At 42.4% G+C, this 19,291-nt stretch overlaps 1 protein-coding gene across 1 annotated transcript in view; it reads left to right on the forward strand.

Moving 5' to 3' along the window:
- Nucleotides 1-4,778: 4,778 nt before the first annotated feature.
- Nucleotides 4,779-19,291, forward strand: part of ABLIM3 (actin binding LIM protein family member 3) — a 67,699-nt gene continuing 53,186 nt past the window's right edge. The window contains exons 1-2 of the mRNA XM_030213433.1: nucleotides 4,779-4,851; nucleotides 7,333-7,473. Coding sequence (XP_030069293.1) covers nucleotides 4,779-4,851; nucleotides 7,333-7,473 — 214 coding nt within the window. The remainder of the gene's footprint in view (nucleotides 4,852-7,332; nucleotides 7,474-19,291) is intronic.

Here is a 19,291-nt window from a genome sequence, read left to right on the forward strand (position 1 = left end):
ACCTCTTCACGAGCTGGAAGGCAGGAATCCTGCCTCTAGTGCCTCTGTCTTCTGAAATGGCTGTGCCTGATTCTAGTGGTCAGTTGGGATGGATCCCTAGGGGTCAGTCTGCCTAAGGGAGACTCCTTATGCCCAAGGCTATCATGTTGGGTCAAGGCATCATTGATCCGGACACCCCTGGGTGAAAAACAAGTCAAAAGCTTTTCATGTTTCTCCACACTGAATAACCACATAAAGAGAGACCCCCCCCCCCCAAAAAAAAAAAAAAACAGAGACAAGATAAATTATGAGAGATTAGTAGTTCCTAAAATATGCACTGCAGGTACCAGAATGCACTGGAAGGCAGCATGCAAGACCAGAATTTGTCTACAGAAAATGGGTCACTCAGTGGGCCTGCACAAACCCTTCTTGTTTTCAATTAAACTCACTGGTAAGAATTTCTGCTAGGGGCACATTCCAGCAGTCATTCGGCAGTAAGGTGTGGTCTGTCAGCAGCTAATACGCTCTGAAGCTTCAGCTACAGTTTACTCACACTGTCACTGATGATAACCAACACCCCTAGCAATCACAAAACTGCATTATATTGGTTTCATGCGCTGGGGAAAAGATGATATTTCCAGTGCTTCTGGAGTATTTCCTGCGTTTTCAACCCAATGCATTTTGTCAGCTGTGCTTTAGCTACTGAAGTGATCAATAGTACAAATCCCATCATGCACTGCAAGATGAAAGCCACTGCTAGACTTTCGCTGTATGCGCCCATCATTGCATGAGAATGCAGGACTGTAACTGGGTACACAGGCAATATTTGTGATCCATCAACCATGGGCCGTCAACTGAAGAAGTGCTATAGTATCCTGTTCTCGTCATTGTTTGTAAATCAGGAAACCTCTGATGGTCTTTAATATGCCAAACAGCAATGAAGGTTAAAATCCTATAGGAGAAAGGGTTAGTATGAGAAATGCAATCTGGCCTTTATGTTCTGTCCTTCATAAGAGTGTTCCAACAGAAATCCGCAGGAGCGGAGAACTCTATGGTCCCACAAGGATACACAGGCGAAGAGGAAAAAGTGGGCGATGGACCACAGGTTCCAGAGACGAGAGGGACAATCTTATGTGGAAAAACTTAGTAAAAGGACCCCTTGTATTTGAGGCAGCGGAGTGTTAAGTGACTCGCTCAAGGTCATAAAGAGCATCAATAGGATTTGAACCCTAACTTCCATGGTTTCTTGCCTGTTGCTCTAATCACTATACTATTTCTCACTCTGTATCAATGCTGTTGTTACTTTACCCCTTTCCTGGTGTCTTGACAGCATTTTCAAGCAAATTCAGTAGACTTCTGGATTTTTAAAGCACAAATGAAACTTGAGTTAGGTCATTTTTGAACTCTGGGTTCAGAGCAAGATCTCACTGAGCACATAAGTATATTTTTAATTGCATTATCAAAAAATTAAAATATTTGCATATATGTATTATGGACTTTGGGACCTATGATTAGACTGACGAGTCATTTACGAGCAATTCATTTAAGCTGTGGCTCAAGAGATGAAGTCCTTTGAACTCTAGCTATGGAATGAGTTTTCAGCAAGTGCTCACATTACAGGTCACATGGGACTGGATAGTTTGTGGTCACAGAAATAATCAGAAAGTAAAGGTGATTATTCACTTTTGTTTCTTTTTCCATAAGTTTGTTCATTTGCTTTTACATGATCTGAAGAAGGGTTACCTTCAAAAGCTAATCAAATAAAAATGCAATAAAAAGGTATCATCTTATTTTCTTTTCTCTAATGTGTTTTATTTCTGTTTATTATGTTGAATGAAGTAATATTTTCTCTGATTTGTTTTAAATTTACTACTTTATAGCTTCATTGTGTGCCCTCTAGTCCTAGTATTTTTGGAAAGAGTAAACAAGTGATTCACTCCACCCAGTATTTTATGGACCTCTATCATGAACTTGTCCCCATCAACTGTCCTCAGCTGTGCTAAGCTCCAGCTTAATACCACTCAGCTAACACCAGATCTCAAGCAAACAGAACAGAGAAATCCTGCAAATTCTTGGATGGCTCTTAGTTTAATCCTAAATCAAGCAAAGCATTCCATGCACACTAAAGGAAGTCACTGAAGTGGGATAACACTGCTGCTAATGGCTTTTCTCCTCTCATCCTCCTTCCTTCTCCAGCACCCTCTGCTGTCAGCTCAGGGGGATGCTGATGACATGTTTCCATGGATACCGACTGTCCCCTGGCAACGGGAAGCTGAGAAATGTGATGGGTAAATTTGCACACATTGGATTAAATGTTTATTTAACTGTCCATTACCTCTTAGAAAATGAAGTCTAGGAGGGCAGTTGGCGGTGGAGGTGAGCAGCCGTTTTAGGTGTGTGAGCAGGGTTATCTGCTCTGTATGCAAAGGGTGTGGGGGCAGAAGAAGGATGGACAGGGGAACTGAAGAATGACTGTGAGGCTGGTAAGGCTCAATTTCACTAATAGCACAGTGTTATTTCTGTATGAACGTAATGTTATCTTTATAGCAACAGTGGTATCTAGCTGTTAATTCAAGTTTTTTTTTTTTTTGGTAAGGCAAGGTTTTTGCATCACCAATTTGGGGTCTTAGCAGTGGCAAATCAATGAACACAGGACATATTTCTACGCAGTGAACACTAAGCTCACTCAGGTTATCTGACCTATTGTGCAGAATTCTAATAGCTAAACTGGTCCTTGCTTCAACATCTGCCCAGGTGTTCTTCTATCCCACTGAGGGGATGATCTACAGAGATAATTCTTGTGCTCTTTGAGAAATGTCCGGAGTAAACATTCCTGAACCTGAGATACATTTCCTGTCTGATTTAACTTTGTTTTTTAAAATGAACTGAAATAAAATCAAATTATTTAATTTTAATGAAAAACCATTTTAGTGAAGCATCCTGGGCCCTCTTCTGATCCTAAAAGCTGCTCCCGCCTCTCACTCTATGCCTAAAGTCTTCACAGGGTGGGAATGATCTCTCGTCATTCCTTCCAATAGTGCCTCTCAATCTGAGGACAGTATAGTTTTCTTGTACACCAACCACCAGAGGCTGAACATAAGCGTAGCCATACTGGGTCAGACCAATAGTCCATCTAGCCCAGTATCCTGTTTTCAAGAGTGGCCAATCCAGGTCACAAGTACCTGGCAGAAACCCAATTAGTAGCAACAATCTATGCTACCAGTCCTGGGCCAAGCAGTGGCTTCCCCATATCCATCTGAATAACAAACTATGGACTTTTCCTCCAGGAACTTCTCCAAACCTTCTGTAGACCCAGATACGCTAACCACTGTTACCACATCCTCCAGCACTGAGTTCCAGAGCTTAACTGTTCTTTCAGTGAAAAAATATTCCCTCCTGTTTGTTTTAAAAGTATTTCCATGGATTTGAAGAAAATCTACTGCTTATTTCCAGGATAAGCAGTATATCTTACGTTCCATAATCAGCTGATGCAGACATAGCAAAATCTTCTGTCTATGAACTCCTGGCACATAAAGGACTAAAGTCTATATATCACACCTAAAAACATTGACGCTGAAACAAAATACTCCTAGGTGCATTCTATAAATTTAGGCTTACTTAATAGAATAAACCTAAATTTCCACACAGTTTATAGAATACACCAAGTGCCCATCTGCACAACTAAATTTAGTCACGGGCAGTTACACCAAGTTAAACATTGTGTAAATCCCAAAGCCTAAATTAGGCATGGACTGGGTGTATTCTATAACAATGCACATAGATTTTAGAATGCCCAAGACCCACCCATTCCACGATCATGGCCACACACCCTTTTTAACTATGAGACTTAGAATTTACACGCATTACGTTATACACTTTGACAGTTCTGCGTGTATTTATTTATTTGTTACATTTGTATCCCACATTTTCCCACCTATTTGCAGGCTCAATGTGGCTTACATGGTGCCGTAAAGGCGTTAGCCCAGTCCGGTAAAGAGCAAATACAGTGTGATGTGTGGTAGGATAAGGTTCATGTGTTACAGACACATTTGGAATCATAGAGAGGAAGAGTTGTGTTATGGCCATTGCAAGCTTTGGTTTCGTTGTGTAGCAGGATCTGTTGTGTAAATTCTAATTAATGCCAATTAGAGTCAATTGCTTGTTAAGTGGCAATTATTTGTGCTGATTGGCTTGTTAACTAATTAAGTTGTATGCACAAATCCAGAATACAACTGGATTTGCACGCACACCTTAAGTTACACTATATGGAATCCAGGGGAAACCGTGTAACGTTATCAACACACGAGAGGCAAGTGGGATCCACAGTTAGTAGTAACGAAGAAAGAAAGTAGATCACAGGAGATTAAGGAAAAATGCTTTTATTGATAATAGCCCAAAGTGGCCACCTTTCGCCTATACAAGGCTGCTTCAGGGGCAGGAAATAAAAGGGGAGGTTAAAAAACACACGTCCCGTACTTAAAGCAAGCATGCTGGCAACAGCTACAGCACTCCTTCCCAGGCAAAACTCTTCAAGGCTGGGTAGCTGGTGGCAGTGTCTCAGAGTGGCTGCTACCACCCCCACAGGCTCCCTCATACATGTTCAGTTTTCACACATGTGCAGGAAGGGGAATTCTGCCATCAGCTACCCAGCTTCAAAATGTTCTGGCCAGGAGGACTCTTTAGCTGGTGGGGCTTAGAGATCCCCACCAGCCATAGTAAGGGTGGCTCAATGTGGGTGGGGCCCCTTCCTATGCCACTGCTATCAGCACCCACCAGTGGTAACTGCAGTGGAACTAGACATGTGGCTGTGGAGCTGCCTGCTGAAATTTCAGAAGGCTCTTCTGCAGACACAGCTTTGGAAGGTGGAGAGAGGTGGGGGGGGGGGGAGGGAAGGTCCTATTTTCTAAAGATTTTCTCCAATTTTGTGTCTTTGGGAAGAATGCTTTGTAAATAGGACCCTAACTGCACACTCTGGGAGATCTTCTCCGGAAGACTCTGTTCTGTGCTGCTGGACTTGTGTAGACTTTGGCTGAAAACCAACCGGATCCAGGCTATAAACGCCTGCTGCAGGACATTCCAACAGCTGTTTCAGGATGGATTAACCCAGTGGAATCCTTTTACACTTTGCCATTAGAATAACAGGTTCATTCCACATCAATAACTGAGGATTAGATTCGATAATGAAGGCATTTAGCTGCCTGGAATGAAGTTCATATACTGGCATGTCTGTCCTTCCAGTCTCTCTTTCTCTATCAGTTACATGTTACACAGGGTGCATGTATGTTTCTGGTAGCACATATTGCATGGCATGAAATAAACTTAAGAACATACCCCAAAAATTTCTGTCCCTTCTGTGAGTCTCTGTTTAATTTAATACTTGACCTGGCGGGGATCCTCAAGCCCTACCAGCTGAAGACTGGGTATTATGCATTTTATTTATGTGGATGATATTATGTTAGTATTCCTAATTAAGGATTCATAGCAAAAGACGCTCTTTTTTATAAATTAAGATTTTAAGAATGTGAAATATTGGATGGATAAAAATGCACTGAAGATAAATCTGGACAATATGCTGAGTTATATCAAGCAACTATTTAACTGGTGCGACTGTCTCTATATCCCCAGAAATAAAAATATTATGAGGGATAATTGATGCTAAACTGTCTATGGAATCTCATGTTAATATGATGGTGTGAAAAGTATTTTATAATATAAGGTTAATTAGATGGATCTACAAATTTTTAGAGGCATAATATTTGAAATTGATTACGCAGGCATTAATTTTATCACACCTGGATTATGTGAATGTTATGTTACTGGGTTTACCTGATAGGCAAATCCGTAAGCTCCAAGTTTTGCAAAATGTGGCAGTGAAATTAATTTGGGGAAGGACTTATTCTGAGCACATCACTCCATATAGAGTTTTAAAAAACATTGGTTACCTTTAAAAGTGATCAATAGAAAACAAACAAAATAAAACATGGAAAAGAAAATAAGATGATACCTTTTTTATTGGACATAACTTATACATTTCTTGATTAGCTTTCCGATCTGACGAAGAAGGGCAACCTTCGAAAGCTAATCAAGAAATGTATTAAGTTATGTCCAATAAAAAAGGTATCATCTTATTTTCTTTTCCATGTTTTAATTTTGTTTGATTTCTATTGATTACCTTTAAGAGTGGACTAACACGGCTACCACACCTCTCTACTTTAAAAGTGAGAATAGAGTATAAAGTTTTAAGGTATTATATGGAGTTGCACCAGGTTATGTGTGCCATTTTGTGAATGTTTATGTCCCAGGGTGATGTTTAAGATCACAGACTGAAATTCAGTTAGCTTTGCCAAGTCCTTGCACAATACAAAATGTAAAATCATCATAGGATATAAATCATCTTAGGATATGGACCTGCCTTGTGGAATTCTCTTTCGAATCAGCTTAGAACGATCTTTTCCTGTTGAATGTTTAGACAGCATTTGAAAACTTGGCTTTCTAAAAAATACCTGTTAGTTTCTGTGAATTAATGGGATATGTATGTATCTTTAAAGTTGCAATTGAAGCATAATGTAATGTTTGTTTATATTTTTAATCCACCTTGAGCTGAAAGGTAATGCAGAATCTAAATGCTGAAGTTAAATTAAATTGCAAAACTATTTCCCCCTCTCCCCCCCCCCCCCCCCCCCCCGTTTACTAAACCACGCTAGTGACTGCCGTGTACTAATGCTGACATAGCCCATTCACTTTGAACGGGCTGTGTCGGTATTGCCGCATGGAAGCTGCTAGCACGGCTTAGTAAACAGGGGGGAGGGGGGACATGTCTTCAGATTCAGACATCCTTTACATGCCTAGGATTTGAATCTTAACATCACATAAAAAATATACTTTCGTAAAGATTTTTTGTTGCAGAAAACACAGTACAAAACTGAAATACAGGCACATGGTGCATGGTGTAAAACTGCCATAGAAAGTTTTCCCAAGAACATGTACTCCTTTTGGAAAATGAGGAATACAAGTGTAGATTCTAGTTCTGCCCATGTCACACGCAGACCACGCCCCCTTGAAATGTCTGTGTGGTATGGATTTCTACGTGTAAATATCAGCTTTTTGAAATCATATTTACATGTGCAGACAGCATACTTCTGTGAATGTCGCTGTTTGCATGTAGGAATGTTTGTAAAATAATGGTCTTAGGAGGAAGTTATCAATGTTAAGATATGTAATTTTACTGTTAAACCTCAGTTATTAGTAATTAGGTTTGATGTGATCCTTTCCCATAACCAACCATGTAGAAACTTCCCTGCCAATAATGATTCTGTCTGTCTGTCTGTCTGTCTGTCTGTCTCTCCTTCCCAGCAGTTCCCTATCAGCAGAACCAGTACAGTGCCCAGGGGGGCTCCAGGACCATCCAGTGCTATCGCTGTGGAGACACCTGTAAAGGGGAGGTTGTGCGAGTCCAAACCAACCACTTCCACATTAAATGTTTCACCTGCCAAGGTAAGACACTGGCTTTCCTTTCAGCTTATAGCCCAGTATTGTGGTTACTGTATTAGTCCCTTTGAATCAGTGGCGTAGCCACGTGGGGCCACAGGGGCCTGGACCCCCCTGCCGATGACCCTCTCGACCCCCCTCCCGCTGCCAACCCGCCGTCGCCTACGTTTGCTGGTGGGGGACCCCAACCCCCGCCAGCCGAGGTCCTCTTCTTCCTGCGCAAGGCTTCGTTCTGACTGTTTCTGACGTCCTGCAAAGGTAGGCGGCGACAGCGGCAGTGGGGGAAACTTGGTGGTGGGGGGGGCTGCAGTGCCAGGGGGGGCTAAAATGTGCCCCCTCACCTTGGGGTTCTGGACCCCCCTCCCGCCGAAGTCTGGCTACGCCCCTGCTTTGAATGTGTAGCGATGTGTCAACATGCTATAGGAAAGCAGAGCCTCAGGTAACTGAGAAGAAGCTGCATCACATGGCAGTTCACACATCTTTCACCAAACAAACCCAACAACCAAGTTGCATCTTGTTCGTCAAAGTCTTTCCCATTATGGTATTCAAAAAGGCGTGGGATGAACACAGAGGATCTCTAATTAGGAAATGAATGGTATAAAAAACAAAACTTAAAAGGCTACATATGTGTTTGCATGTCAAGTGGTGTTTAGATGACAGCCCTGGCTGCATCAACTGAGGCCGGTGCTGGGCTGGCTTGTAAGGTCAGAGTTTGCATATAGCAATCCGATTTAGGATGGTCTGGAGTGGGCAGTGTCGGGCAGACTTTTACGGTCTGTGTGCCGCAAATGACGTGACGGATTCAGATAGGCTGGAGTGAGCTTTAATAGCAACTCCAGCAGTTGGACTAAAGCCCAACACAGGGGGGTGATCTCTTCAATTTAATCTATATATCACATAAACAATATAAGAGATACTTTTTGTAAAGTCTGAACTAGCCAGAATTCTTTTCTGCTAAAGAGGCGTAAGGAGGAAAAAGGCTCAAGAAGCTCCCAGCCTGATATAGCTATGGAAGCAGGACTGTACAAAGCGTTGTTGCATTCGAGATCCTCAGTACGACTAGCGGCAGAGTAACCAGCTCAATCTTCTGTGGCTCTTTTACTGAGGAATTGCTGGGATGATCTGTTACCATGGCTGCCTTTTCATGCACCCAAGACAGAATGCAGCAGACATGGCTGCACCCCCCCCCCCCCCCCCTCCTGGAAGAAATTTCAAAGAATTCTGTCACAGCTGCAGTGTTGGTGACAAGGAAAATTGGGTAACAGCCTGCAAAAGTCTTTGACAGAGTCAGTTGTGCCCAGATGACACCCACAGGAATGGACTCTACCAGTGGCAGAAAGCAGAATTTCCTGATAAATCACTTGTGGAGAGCACTGGCCACCAGACCCTGAAGCAGGCTAAGGAAATGCTGGCCCATCATAGGTCAGGGTCGTGATTGTGGAAAAGGAAGCACTGAAAGAGGAAGCAAAAAATTAGCTAAGTTTTTGCTAATTGCTGCTGCACTGAACTCTTTCTGTTCATACTATTGAGCAAGTGTTATTGATCTGACAAAGGCTGAATTCTGTTTTGATATATTTTTGCTAAATTTTGAGAGGCATAATAACGTTTTATAGAGGAAGTTTTTAGCCAACGATGAAGCAGTCCTGCTCCCATAGCTGTATCATGCTGGGAGCTTCTTGAGGCTTTTTCCTCCTTACGCCTCTTTAGCATAAAAGAATTCTGGCTAGTTCATACTTTATAAAAAGTATCTCTTGTATTGTTTTTGTGATATATAGAACTCCAGCAGTTGGAACATAAGACAGAGTTGGGCAAGGTTCTATGGTCTATGTTCCAGAAACACCGAAGAAAGATCATGATCAAGCATATAATAACCTAGAATTGATAATGAATGTCACTGTTGGGTAGACTGGATGGACCGTTCAGGTCTTTATCTGCCATCACTTACTAAATAAATCCAAGATCCAGCTGACACAGTGTTTACCCAAAAGCTGATTCTGTAATATATCCCAACTATCCTAACTGCCAAGGTCTAAAATACAAATCTACACTTACAACCAGTATCACATGCGTCTGCACCAAAACTTGGAACTCTGTACCGAAAGAATTAAAATCCAAGAAAAATTATTTTTCATTCTGAAAACATCTCAAAGCCCGTGTATTTAGGAAATTTCTTTCTGATGAAACCGCATAACCAAGGAGATCTCGGCTATCACACCACAACCATGATCACCGAACAAACCGAACCAGGCTTGCATCAATCTCAAACATCTAGAAACTTGTTTGTCTGATTTACTGTAAGCCACATTGAACTTACCACCAGGTTGGAAAATGTGGGATACAAATGCATAAATAAATAAATAATATGTGCAAAGCCTTCTGGAAAGTTGTGGCATCTATTGATCATCCTTGGTCCACTTCTCTAAGTCTGATTTATCGGGGCAAATATTCGGTCAACAGCACTCAGTTGTTTGCTGACCACCGATGGATTCATGCCCAGTTATTCAATGCTGGGCCGTACCAGGCTCCAGCATTGAGCATCTGCCAGCTTAAATTTAGTTGGTTAAATGTGATATTCAATATTTAGGGGTCCTTTTACTAAGCTGCAACAAAAAGTGGCCTGCGGTAGTATGGGCACGTGTTTTGGGTGTGCGCTGGGCCAGTTTTTACCGTGTCTGGGGAAAAGGGTGTTCTTTTCAATGGGCCAGGAAAAGGATCTGCAGTAAAATTAAAACCAGGGCACGCCAATTTACAGCCTGAGCCCTTAATGCCACCCACTGATCTAGTGGTAAGGGCTCAGGCGCTACACATGCGTTGTCTGGTTGGCACATGCCAACTGTTGATTAACACTGGAAACACCACGTGCAGTAGGAAATAAAAAATTAATTTGCCCGAAGTATGGGCACACGCCAAATCCAAAATTACCACTGGGGGAGGGGCATGCTAGCCTGGAGGTAGTCTCATTTTGGCATGCGCTGCACATATGTAGAACCTACCGTGCCTTTGTAAAAGGGCCCCTTAACTAGCTAAGAAGGACTGCTTAAAGACAAGACTGTGACTTGTGTGGTATCTTAGCCAGTTAAGTGCTGAATATGGCGCTTAACTGGTTAAATGCTGACTCCACCCCCAGAGTGTCCACAAAATAGCCGGTTTCATCTTGGAAACTAACCGGGCATTTTCAGTGGCACTATCTGGTTACGTTACCTCTGAATATTCTCTTTTAGCCCCGGACAAGTGAATTAACTGGCCAGGAGCCCTCTGCAGCTGTTTAATTCACTTTGCATATTGGTCCCACCCTTCTTATAGCTCACTGTGAAATAGCACAATAAACATGAGCAGTGGACCAGGAGCAGATGGACTAGTCGGTATTATTTATTTATTGGGATTTATTAACCGCCTTTATGAAGAGATTCACCCAGACCTGGCCTGCACTAGGGACGTGCACTTGTTTGAAAAGACATTTCCCATGCTGTTGCATGTTAGGTTTTTGTTTTCTGAAATGACAGAAAAAGCCTGAAATTGTAGTTTTCTTCATGTCATTAATACCGTGCACTGTTTGCAAAGGGGGGGGGCACTCTTTCTGAAAGAGCATGCACTCTTAATAATATTACTTCCATAATTAAAAACAAATTAAAAAGTATTCCTGTAAGCAACACAGTAAATGTTAGGGCTGCACCCCCCCCCCCCCCCCAGCTGTGTCTCACACAGAACAATGTGCATATTAGTCAGCACCTTTAAACATCTGCCCCTGGGTGCAGAGCTGTTTCCTGGGATCAGGGAGTAGATTCTCACACTTCCTGATCAAACAGGAGCTCCAGCAAGGTTTCAAAGAAGAGCTGATTGTTTAATCCACAGACCTATGGTGCATGTCCAAGGATTGCTTGTTCAGGACTTGTGAAAGCTGTGCAACTTCCAGTCTCACTCCAGGAAACAGACAGAAAGCAGCAGGCTGGAAAAGAGCATCAGTGGGGTCCGGCATCAGGGCATTGCTCACTTTCACTGTTCATGCCAAACTCACACACATGTCGCTTGGCTGGGAAATGAACTGGCAGCACACATGAGGGAGAAGATTGGGGGGAGGAGAATCAGAGCATCAGAGGAAGAGGAGCACCCCTGGATGCTGATTTCCCAAGAGCTAATTAAGCTATGTGCAGAACTGACACTCTACAATTTTCATATCGCCATATGCAAATCAAAAATTTGAGCCCACAAGTTATAGAATTAGGAGGTAAATGTATACATTTGCGTTGGCATCGGTGTGTTATTGGAGCTGGCGTTGAATACTTATTTTCTAAAGGTGCAGAGACCTCTGTGGTGCCTTTATCAAATAAACTACCTGAACACAGGCTTTCTCTCACCCTATAAATAATGTACGTAGCGTCACCCAACGAGCTTCTCTGATAGTCTTATTTTCTTTTGGATTTGGATTAAGCGAATGCCCCCCCCCCCCTTCTGATCTCTGATCCATGGCTGTTGCAACCTGTGTGTCAGAAGGAGCCTTAAACACAGCCTCGCACCTGCGGCAGAGAACAAACATCAAAAGAAAATGTTGTTCGCCTAATGATCTTGTTTATCCTAACAGCTGCTTAAATTATTTCAGTAATTAGATTATTTTGGTAGGATTAAACAATAGAGTTCCTTTTTTCTGGGAGCGGCTTAATTCCCTACAATTGAATGTCTTTTGTCAGTGGTAACTGAGGGCAAATTGCATTCTGGTACAGGGAATGAAGCAGAATGGACACTGAGGACTACTTCTATATCTGTTTGTCTGTTACTGTAGAGTACAAGCCCAGCAAATGGGATCTATAAATCCAAGTCCCAGTCCCTGCTTTCTCTATACTGAGAGGAATCAGTCATGATACGTCCTGCTCTCAGCCCTTTTCCACCTTCCTTTTATTACATTTCCTGGGCAGTTTCAGGCACTTGGCAATGGCATTTTCCTTTTATCACTTGCCCCAGCCTTCACTGTATAATTATAAGGGCTGATAAATGGAGCTTCGCATTCCTCTCTTACCTTCTAAATTGAGCCTCTCTCCATAGCGCAGATGTTATAACAACAGCTTGTGTTTTATCAGCTTGTTCTGTTTTTCATATTTTCCCAATTTCTGATGAATTTTTGTATTATTTCAACATGTATGAAGTGCCTGTACATCCAGGCACAATGAGTCCCTTCCCCACAGAGCTTACAGTCTTAAGTGGGTACCCGAGGTGAAATCAGAGAATGACGACCAAAGATTGTAACAAATTTCAGTGGCAGAAACAGAATTTTAACCCGTAGTTCCAGATTCATAGTCCATTTTTCTAATCTGTAGGTCACCTTCTTTTAAAAACAATTTTACAGAATACTGTGAACACTTTTATACATTTTTATGATCTGAGCCTTTTAAATTGTTTTTTTTTTTTCAGTTTTTATCTGTTTCCTGCACATGAATTCAGTTATCTTGCAGCACCAGTTGTGTTGCTGGAGGTGGATAGTGGGGGGGGGGGGGGGGGGGGGGGGAATAGTGTTGGCTTTGCACATTTCATGACAGGAATGAACCTCATTCCTAAACCAGGGGATGTGGACTATGATCTCAGTGTCCGGGATTTACTACTGACTCTCACCTCAACACTTCATTTTTCCAAAGGTGTAATATCCCAGGCTGGTGGCATCCACCTTTCTGCGTCCTTGGTCTCTGATGCATTTGTTGATATTCAAGGATTTTCTCTCTCTCCACATGTATAGTAACATAGCAAATGACAGTAGATAAAGACCTGAACGGTCCATCCAGTCTGCCCAACAAGATAAACTCATTTTACCTGGTGATACTTTATATGTATACTCCAGTTTGATTTGTCCCTGCCTTTCTCAGGGCACAGACCGTAGAGGTCTGCCCAGCACTGTTCCTGTTCTAAAAGTTCTGACGCTAACGTCAAAGCCCCTTAAAATTTACACTCCAGCCCATCCATATCTATTCAGTCACGATCAGGGCGTAGACCATAGAAATCCGCCCTGCTCCGGTTTTATTCTCCAAATACCGGCGTTGCCACCCAATCTATGTAGTACAATCAGTGTAGTACAGAAGTATCACTTGGCACTGGCAATTCTGTTAATAATGCTGTTCTTGTGTCTGTGGTTTTTTTTTTTTCTTTTACCACGTCTGGATTTCTAACTTCAGGCTTCTCATTAGAGGGGTCAGAAATGTCCCAGTTGATGACAGGTTTTGATTCTGCATAATTGTATCCTGATTAATGTAGATTGCTACTGTCAGATTTCTCACCATCAGCTTACATGGATGTGTACAAAGTGTTGTTGCATTTGAGATCCTCAGTACGACTAGCGGCAGAGTAACCTGCTCGATCTTCTGTGGCTCTTTTAATGAGGAATTGCTGGGATGATCTGTTACCATGGCTGCCTTTTCATGCACCCAAGACAGAATGCAGCAGACATAGCTGCACCCCCCCCCCCCCCCCTCCTGGAAGAAATTTCAAAGAATTCTGTCACAGCTGCAGTGTTGGTGACAAGCAAAACTGGGTAACAGCCTGCAAAAGTCTTTGACAGAGTCAGTTGTGGATGACACCCACAGGAATGGACTCTACCAGTGGCAGAAAGCAGAATTTCCTGATAAATCATGGGATTCTGCCTTTGGGAATCTCCATTTACCCACCTCCTGACTCTAGAGGAGCACAAGGCTTACAGCAGAACCACTTATGTTCTGCTGATGATCCAGTTCTAACCTGGGGAAGTAGCTGTGATTCAAAATCGGAAAGTTGACATGGAGATGCACAGTATTGAGAAAGATCTTGTCACTACAGGTGGTTCCACTGAATAACCTACTCCTGGCAAGACTGTGGATATCATTGCCTCGGAAAGTTTTAAAAAGGAAATATGAAGTTACGTCTTCATGGATGGACAGGGTATCTCTGATAAGCAGAGGGTTGCTAGGGGCAACCAGAAGAGCAGGATAGCTGAAGTGGAAACTCATCATGACACTTGGTCTGGTCACAGTTGTGTGCAGTGAGGTTTATGTGAATTTTTTTTCCTGTGGTATGTGTGGGAAAATAACAGATATCCGAGATCTGTAACAGGAGAGGACACAGAAAGAACAGTGTCTCAGGGTACAAACACAGACACGTTCCAATTTACTTTCTTCACACTCCTGTGATTGATCTCTCAGTTTTCCTTTCACAGGACCTGCTCTGAGCATGCATTTCCCGAATTAAATTACCAGAATGAACATTTTTTTTCTACATAACTGAACTTGACACTTACAAGAAACAAAATTGCTGAGCCAGTATTTTGCACTGCCAGGGGATCTCCCAGGTCAGATCTTTGATTCCGTTGGGTTGATGTAGATACAGTGTTCACAGCCCCTACAAGGAGGAAGTCCAATTACAGCAGTGACATCTAGGCCCCCTGATTCCAGTCTATTATGCATTTTATATTTTGCCTTTATCCCTAGGGATGCAAGACTTTCACATTCGAGGGAATTAGATTTACAACTGTTGATTTCAAATAATATGCTGAAATTTGCTCTGTGGCAGTGAATAAAGCAAACAGGATGCTAGGATGGTGAATAAGACCGAAAATACTATAATGCCTCTGTATCGCTCCATGATGCAACTGCAGCTTGAGTACTGCATTCAGTTCTGGTCGGAATTAGAAAAGATTCAAAGAAGAGTGACCAAAATTATAAAGAAGATGGAACTCCTCTCATATGAGGAAAGGCTAAAGAGGTTAGGGCTCTTCAGCTTGGAAAAGACGGATGAGGGGTGTAGAACTAGTATAAGTAAATCGATTTTTTTAACTCATTCGAAAAGTACAAAGACTAGGGGACACTCAAGGAAGTTACATGGAAATACTTTTAAAACAGGAGGAAATATTGTTTCACTACTAGTTAAGCTCTAGAACTCTTTGCCGGAGGAAGTGGTAACGGCGGTTAGCGTATCTGGATTTAAAAAAGGTATGGAAAAGTAATAGTCTGCTATTTAGTCAGACATGGGGAAGCAATTGTTTGCTCTGGGATTTGTAGCATGGAATGTTGCCACGATTTGGGTTTCTGTTGGAAACAGGATACTGGGCTAGATGGACCATTGGTCTGACCCAGTATGGCTACTTTTATGTTATGTTAGGTTTTAACTGCCTTTCGAAAAAGAAAATAAGATGAGATTTGTCGAATCCAATAAGGAATATTATTACAGATTCCAGCAGTTTGTTATGTAAAGGATTATTCCCAGGCAGACTTTAAGTGCACCTTTTTTATAGATGGAAAACCTAAGTTCAGCCTCTAGATACTTCTATAATGTGATCACAGCACAAGCCTCCCCCCCCCCCCCCCCTTCCCAGGGCCCCCACTGTTTAAGGCAAGAGATCTATGGTCAAGTACTGCTGGTAGGGAAAAGTGCATTCAGCTTCAGAAGCAGGATTCTCCAATGGTCCAAAACAAAAAAAAGGATATTTACAAAGGACAAGAAAAAGCAGTGGCAGCCAACCCTTAGGAGGATCATGTGATAGTGTGGAATAGAAAGTTTTAAATAAATAAACAGCTTCTAGAGCTTCAGCAATTCAGAACTAGAAACACTAATTCCTCAGGTTGAGGAGGAAACCGGAAGGTTCTTTTGCTGCCCTTCCAGGCCTCTTTTCTTTTAGAAACCTGTATGAAATGAAAGTCTTGTTTTCCCTGTTGGAAGAAATTTCCAAATAACGTTTAGGTGAACACTGGCTTTTTCAAAAGCATTTTTGCAGCTCCATTAGGGCTCTGGAGAGTGACATAGAACTTTTCTTGAAGTGAGTGTATGTCCTATGTGAGATCTTGGTGTAGGTGTACTTTCTGTCATTTTATGATGTTCTTTTCCTTATGTATTCTTATATTGGTAAACCACTTGGATTTTATGTGAAAGGTGGTATATCAATGGTATACAATGAAAACCAAAAGGACTGAAAGAATGATTTTACTCGGGATGTGATACTAAGCTGATTTGGATACATCGTCTGAATGTGCTCTTTGGGTAAGAGTAAAGTGCTGGGTCAGACTGTAAACAGTTGAGTCGTCTGCCTTCAAGCTCAGAGCAGGTACCGGAGGGATTTACTAACGGGCCCAGGGAGAATGATGAAACCCTCGCAAGCCGAGAAAATAAATGAGGCTAAATTATATTATTTCCCTGCTTTGTTTTAATTGTGGTCCCTGAATCGGCAAGAGTGTAACCATGAGCTCCAGAGCCAGTAAATAGGCCAGTACTGAGGTCATTGGAACCGAGAGCTGTGAAGGCAGGGTTGCCTGGGAGGAGGAGAAGGGTCGACTCAGTAGCTGTACATCAAAAACCTAAAGGCTGTGAAGGAATCAGCTGGACCATGAAATGATTTGGGTAATTCAATTCAACAATTATGAACCCCCCCCCCCCCAAAAAAAAAAAATCAATCCTGTAAAACACACAATTGAACATCATAGGTTTAAACATTAACCCTCAGATTCTATATATGGTGCCGAAATTTATGTGCTGTTCTGAGATGCATGTAGAAATAAATAGGCAGTGAACCAATCAGTGCCAGTAATTGGGCGCTAACGAGCAATTAGCACTAATTGGTAACAATTTGGATTTATGTGCACATGCCGCTAAGCGCTATTCTGTAAAGATCCATGTATAAATATTTTAGGGCCCCTTTTACAAAGGAACGCTTAGGTTTTGTCTTCAATTAAATCTCTGTCCATTTCTTCTGACTGTGAAGGTTACCTATATTTTACACCAATGTAAATACATTTTCCTTGCCCTCTTACCAGTTTAACCCACAGTGCTTCTTCCTTACCCCATATGTCCTGCAATTCTGTCACTTTAATATTATTCTTAACATATAATGCCACTCCTCCACCCTTTTTTCCTATCCTGTCCTAGCCAGGTATAACTATGTCCCAGTCATGGTTCTCTGTGAACCACATCTCTGGACCACCACTGTCCAAATTGGCTTATATCATTGCAGACTCTAAATCTAGAAATTTGTTTCCCATACTACGGGTATTGGTATACAAGGCTCTCCAGATTTTACTCTTTTTTCCCCCTTTTCTATAAAGGTATTTGATGTTTTGCCCTTCTGAGGGTTATTAATGACTTTAGGGCTTTTCTCACCCATCCCCAGTCAATTTAGTTTAAAGCCCTCTGTAGTACTTTAGCCAGTCTGTAATTGAAGACACTTCATCTGTTCCTTGATAGATGAACACCATCACCGCTCAGTAACTCTTGGAAAATCATCCCATGGTCAAGGAAGCCAAAGCGCTCACGTTGGCACCATCCACGCTGCCACACATTCAGCTCCAATATGTGAGCTTCCCTTTGCACCTAGGTGCATTACCTTCTGACCCAAGGCCATGAAATCCTGCTTGACATGTTCAGTAGGATACCTAGCAGTATCATTTGTGTCAACATGGATGAGCAGCATAGGATAGAGTTCAGTAGGCTTGATGAGTCTCAACAAACTTTCCGTTACGTTTCGAATCTTGGCACCAGGCAGACAACACAGCTCCCTAGACATCATGTCTTGTTGGCAGATGGGCGTTTCAGTACCCCTCAGAAAAGAATCACCAACCACCACTACCTTTCTTTTCTTATTGGCTACCAGTCCAGCGGCTTTGGGATTTTTGATCGTAGTTTCCTCCTGTTCTTGAGATGTTTTCAGCTCTTCTACATTCAGGGCTGCAAACTGATTCTTCATTTCAACAGAAGATGGAGTTGGGGGGGGGGGGGGTTGATATTGTAGGATCTGGTAATGTGTGTCCAGCTGTCCTCTTTCTCCATTAGATCTCCTTTCCCTTTGCTAGAGGTCACCAGTGTTTCAACATGCATCTCTGGAATGAATTTCTGGTTGGCACAGATGCTTCTGAGTCATCTCTTAGTTCATGTACTTCTTTTATGAGGGTTTCAATGTGCATACATTTATCACAGGAAATCAGATCCTTGCCTTGGACTAAGCATTCAGTCCTGCGTGCCACCCAGGACCCGGATGATTGCATTAGCACGATATTGCGTTAATTTAATGCAATCATCCGGGACTTGAATCCTGGCATGGACAGGAGCAGAAGAGGACAGACAGTGGGAGCAGGCAGGCAGGAAGAGGCTTGCCTGAACCGGGCCTGCCCCTCCCCCCTTGAAGGCAGAGACAAAGGTAAGAGGGAGGGAGCAGCGGCGTATGGTGGTCCGGTTCTGCCCTGGGCCCGGCTGTGTCTCGGCAGCCCTGTCCATATAGAAGACACTCACTACCCGCATTATGAAGGTGTCTTATTACGGAATCATCCCTATGTAAGCACATACTTCTTTTATAAAATATAATATATGTATACGTTGAAACTCTGCACCAGCTACACCAAAACTGTCCCCAGGCACACTTACACACAGTGTGTGTACAAGATCTTGACTGTGTGCCCCACCTGTACACATGTTTGGCTACACAATTTTACAGTTGACCTTTATGTAAACACACAAAAAATGCTTTTTATAATTATCCCTACTAAGGGCAATTTGCAACAGCTATTTGTTTGGGCAAAGAGACTGTCTGAAAATCGCTCACCCTCCCTGCACACTGGTGGTTCTTTGAGATTTTGTAGCAGATGCTCTTTCCTGCCCTTAGAAGCTGCCACCCTAGGCAACTGCTTGGTCTGCCTAGTGGTTATGCAGACCCTGACTATATAGAAGGGACAGGGTCAGGGGATGTCAGGGTGAACTTTGTCCTGCACCAAGGGCTGATGAAATGAAAACTGTAGAGGGAATGTTTGCTTTCATAGGAAGAAAGGGTCAGCCAAATCTAAATAAATACATCTAAATAGGAGGCAGATGTGCTGTGTGAAAGCTCTGAACATTT

This window comes from Microcaecilia unicolor, chromosome 8, assembly GCF_901765095.1.
Source record: "Microcaecilia unicolor chromosome 8, aMicUni1.1, whole genome shotgun sequence".
Classification (NCBI taxonomy): Eukaryota; Metazoa; Chordata; class Amphibia; order Gymnophiona; family Siphonopidae; genus Microcaecilia; species Microcaecilia unicolor.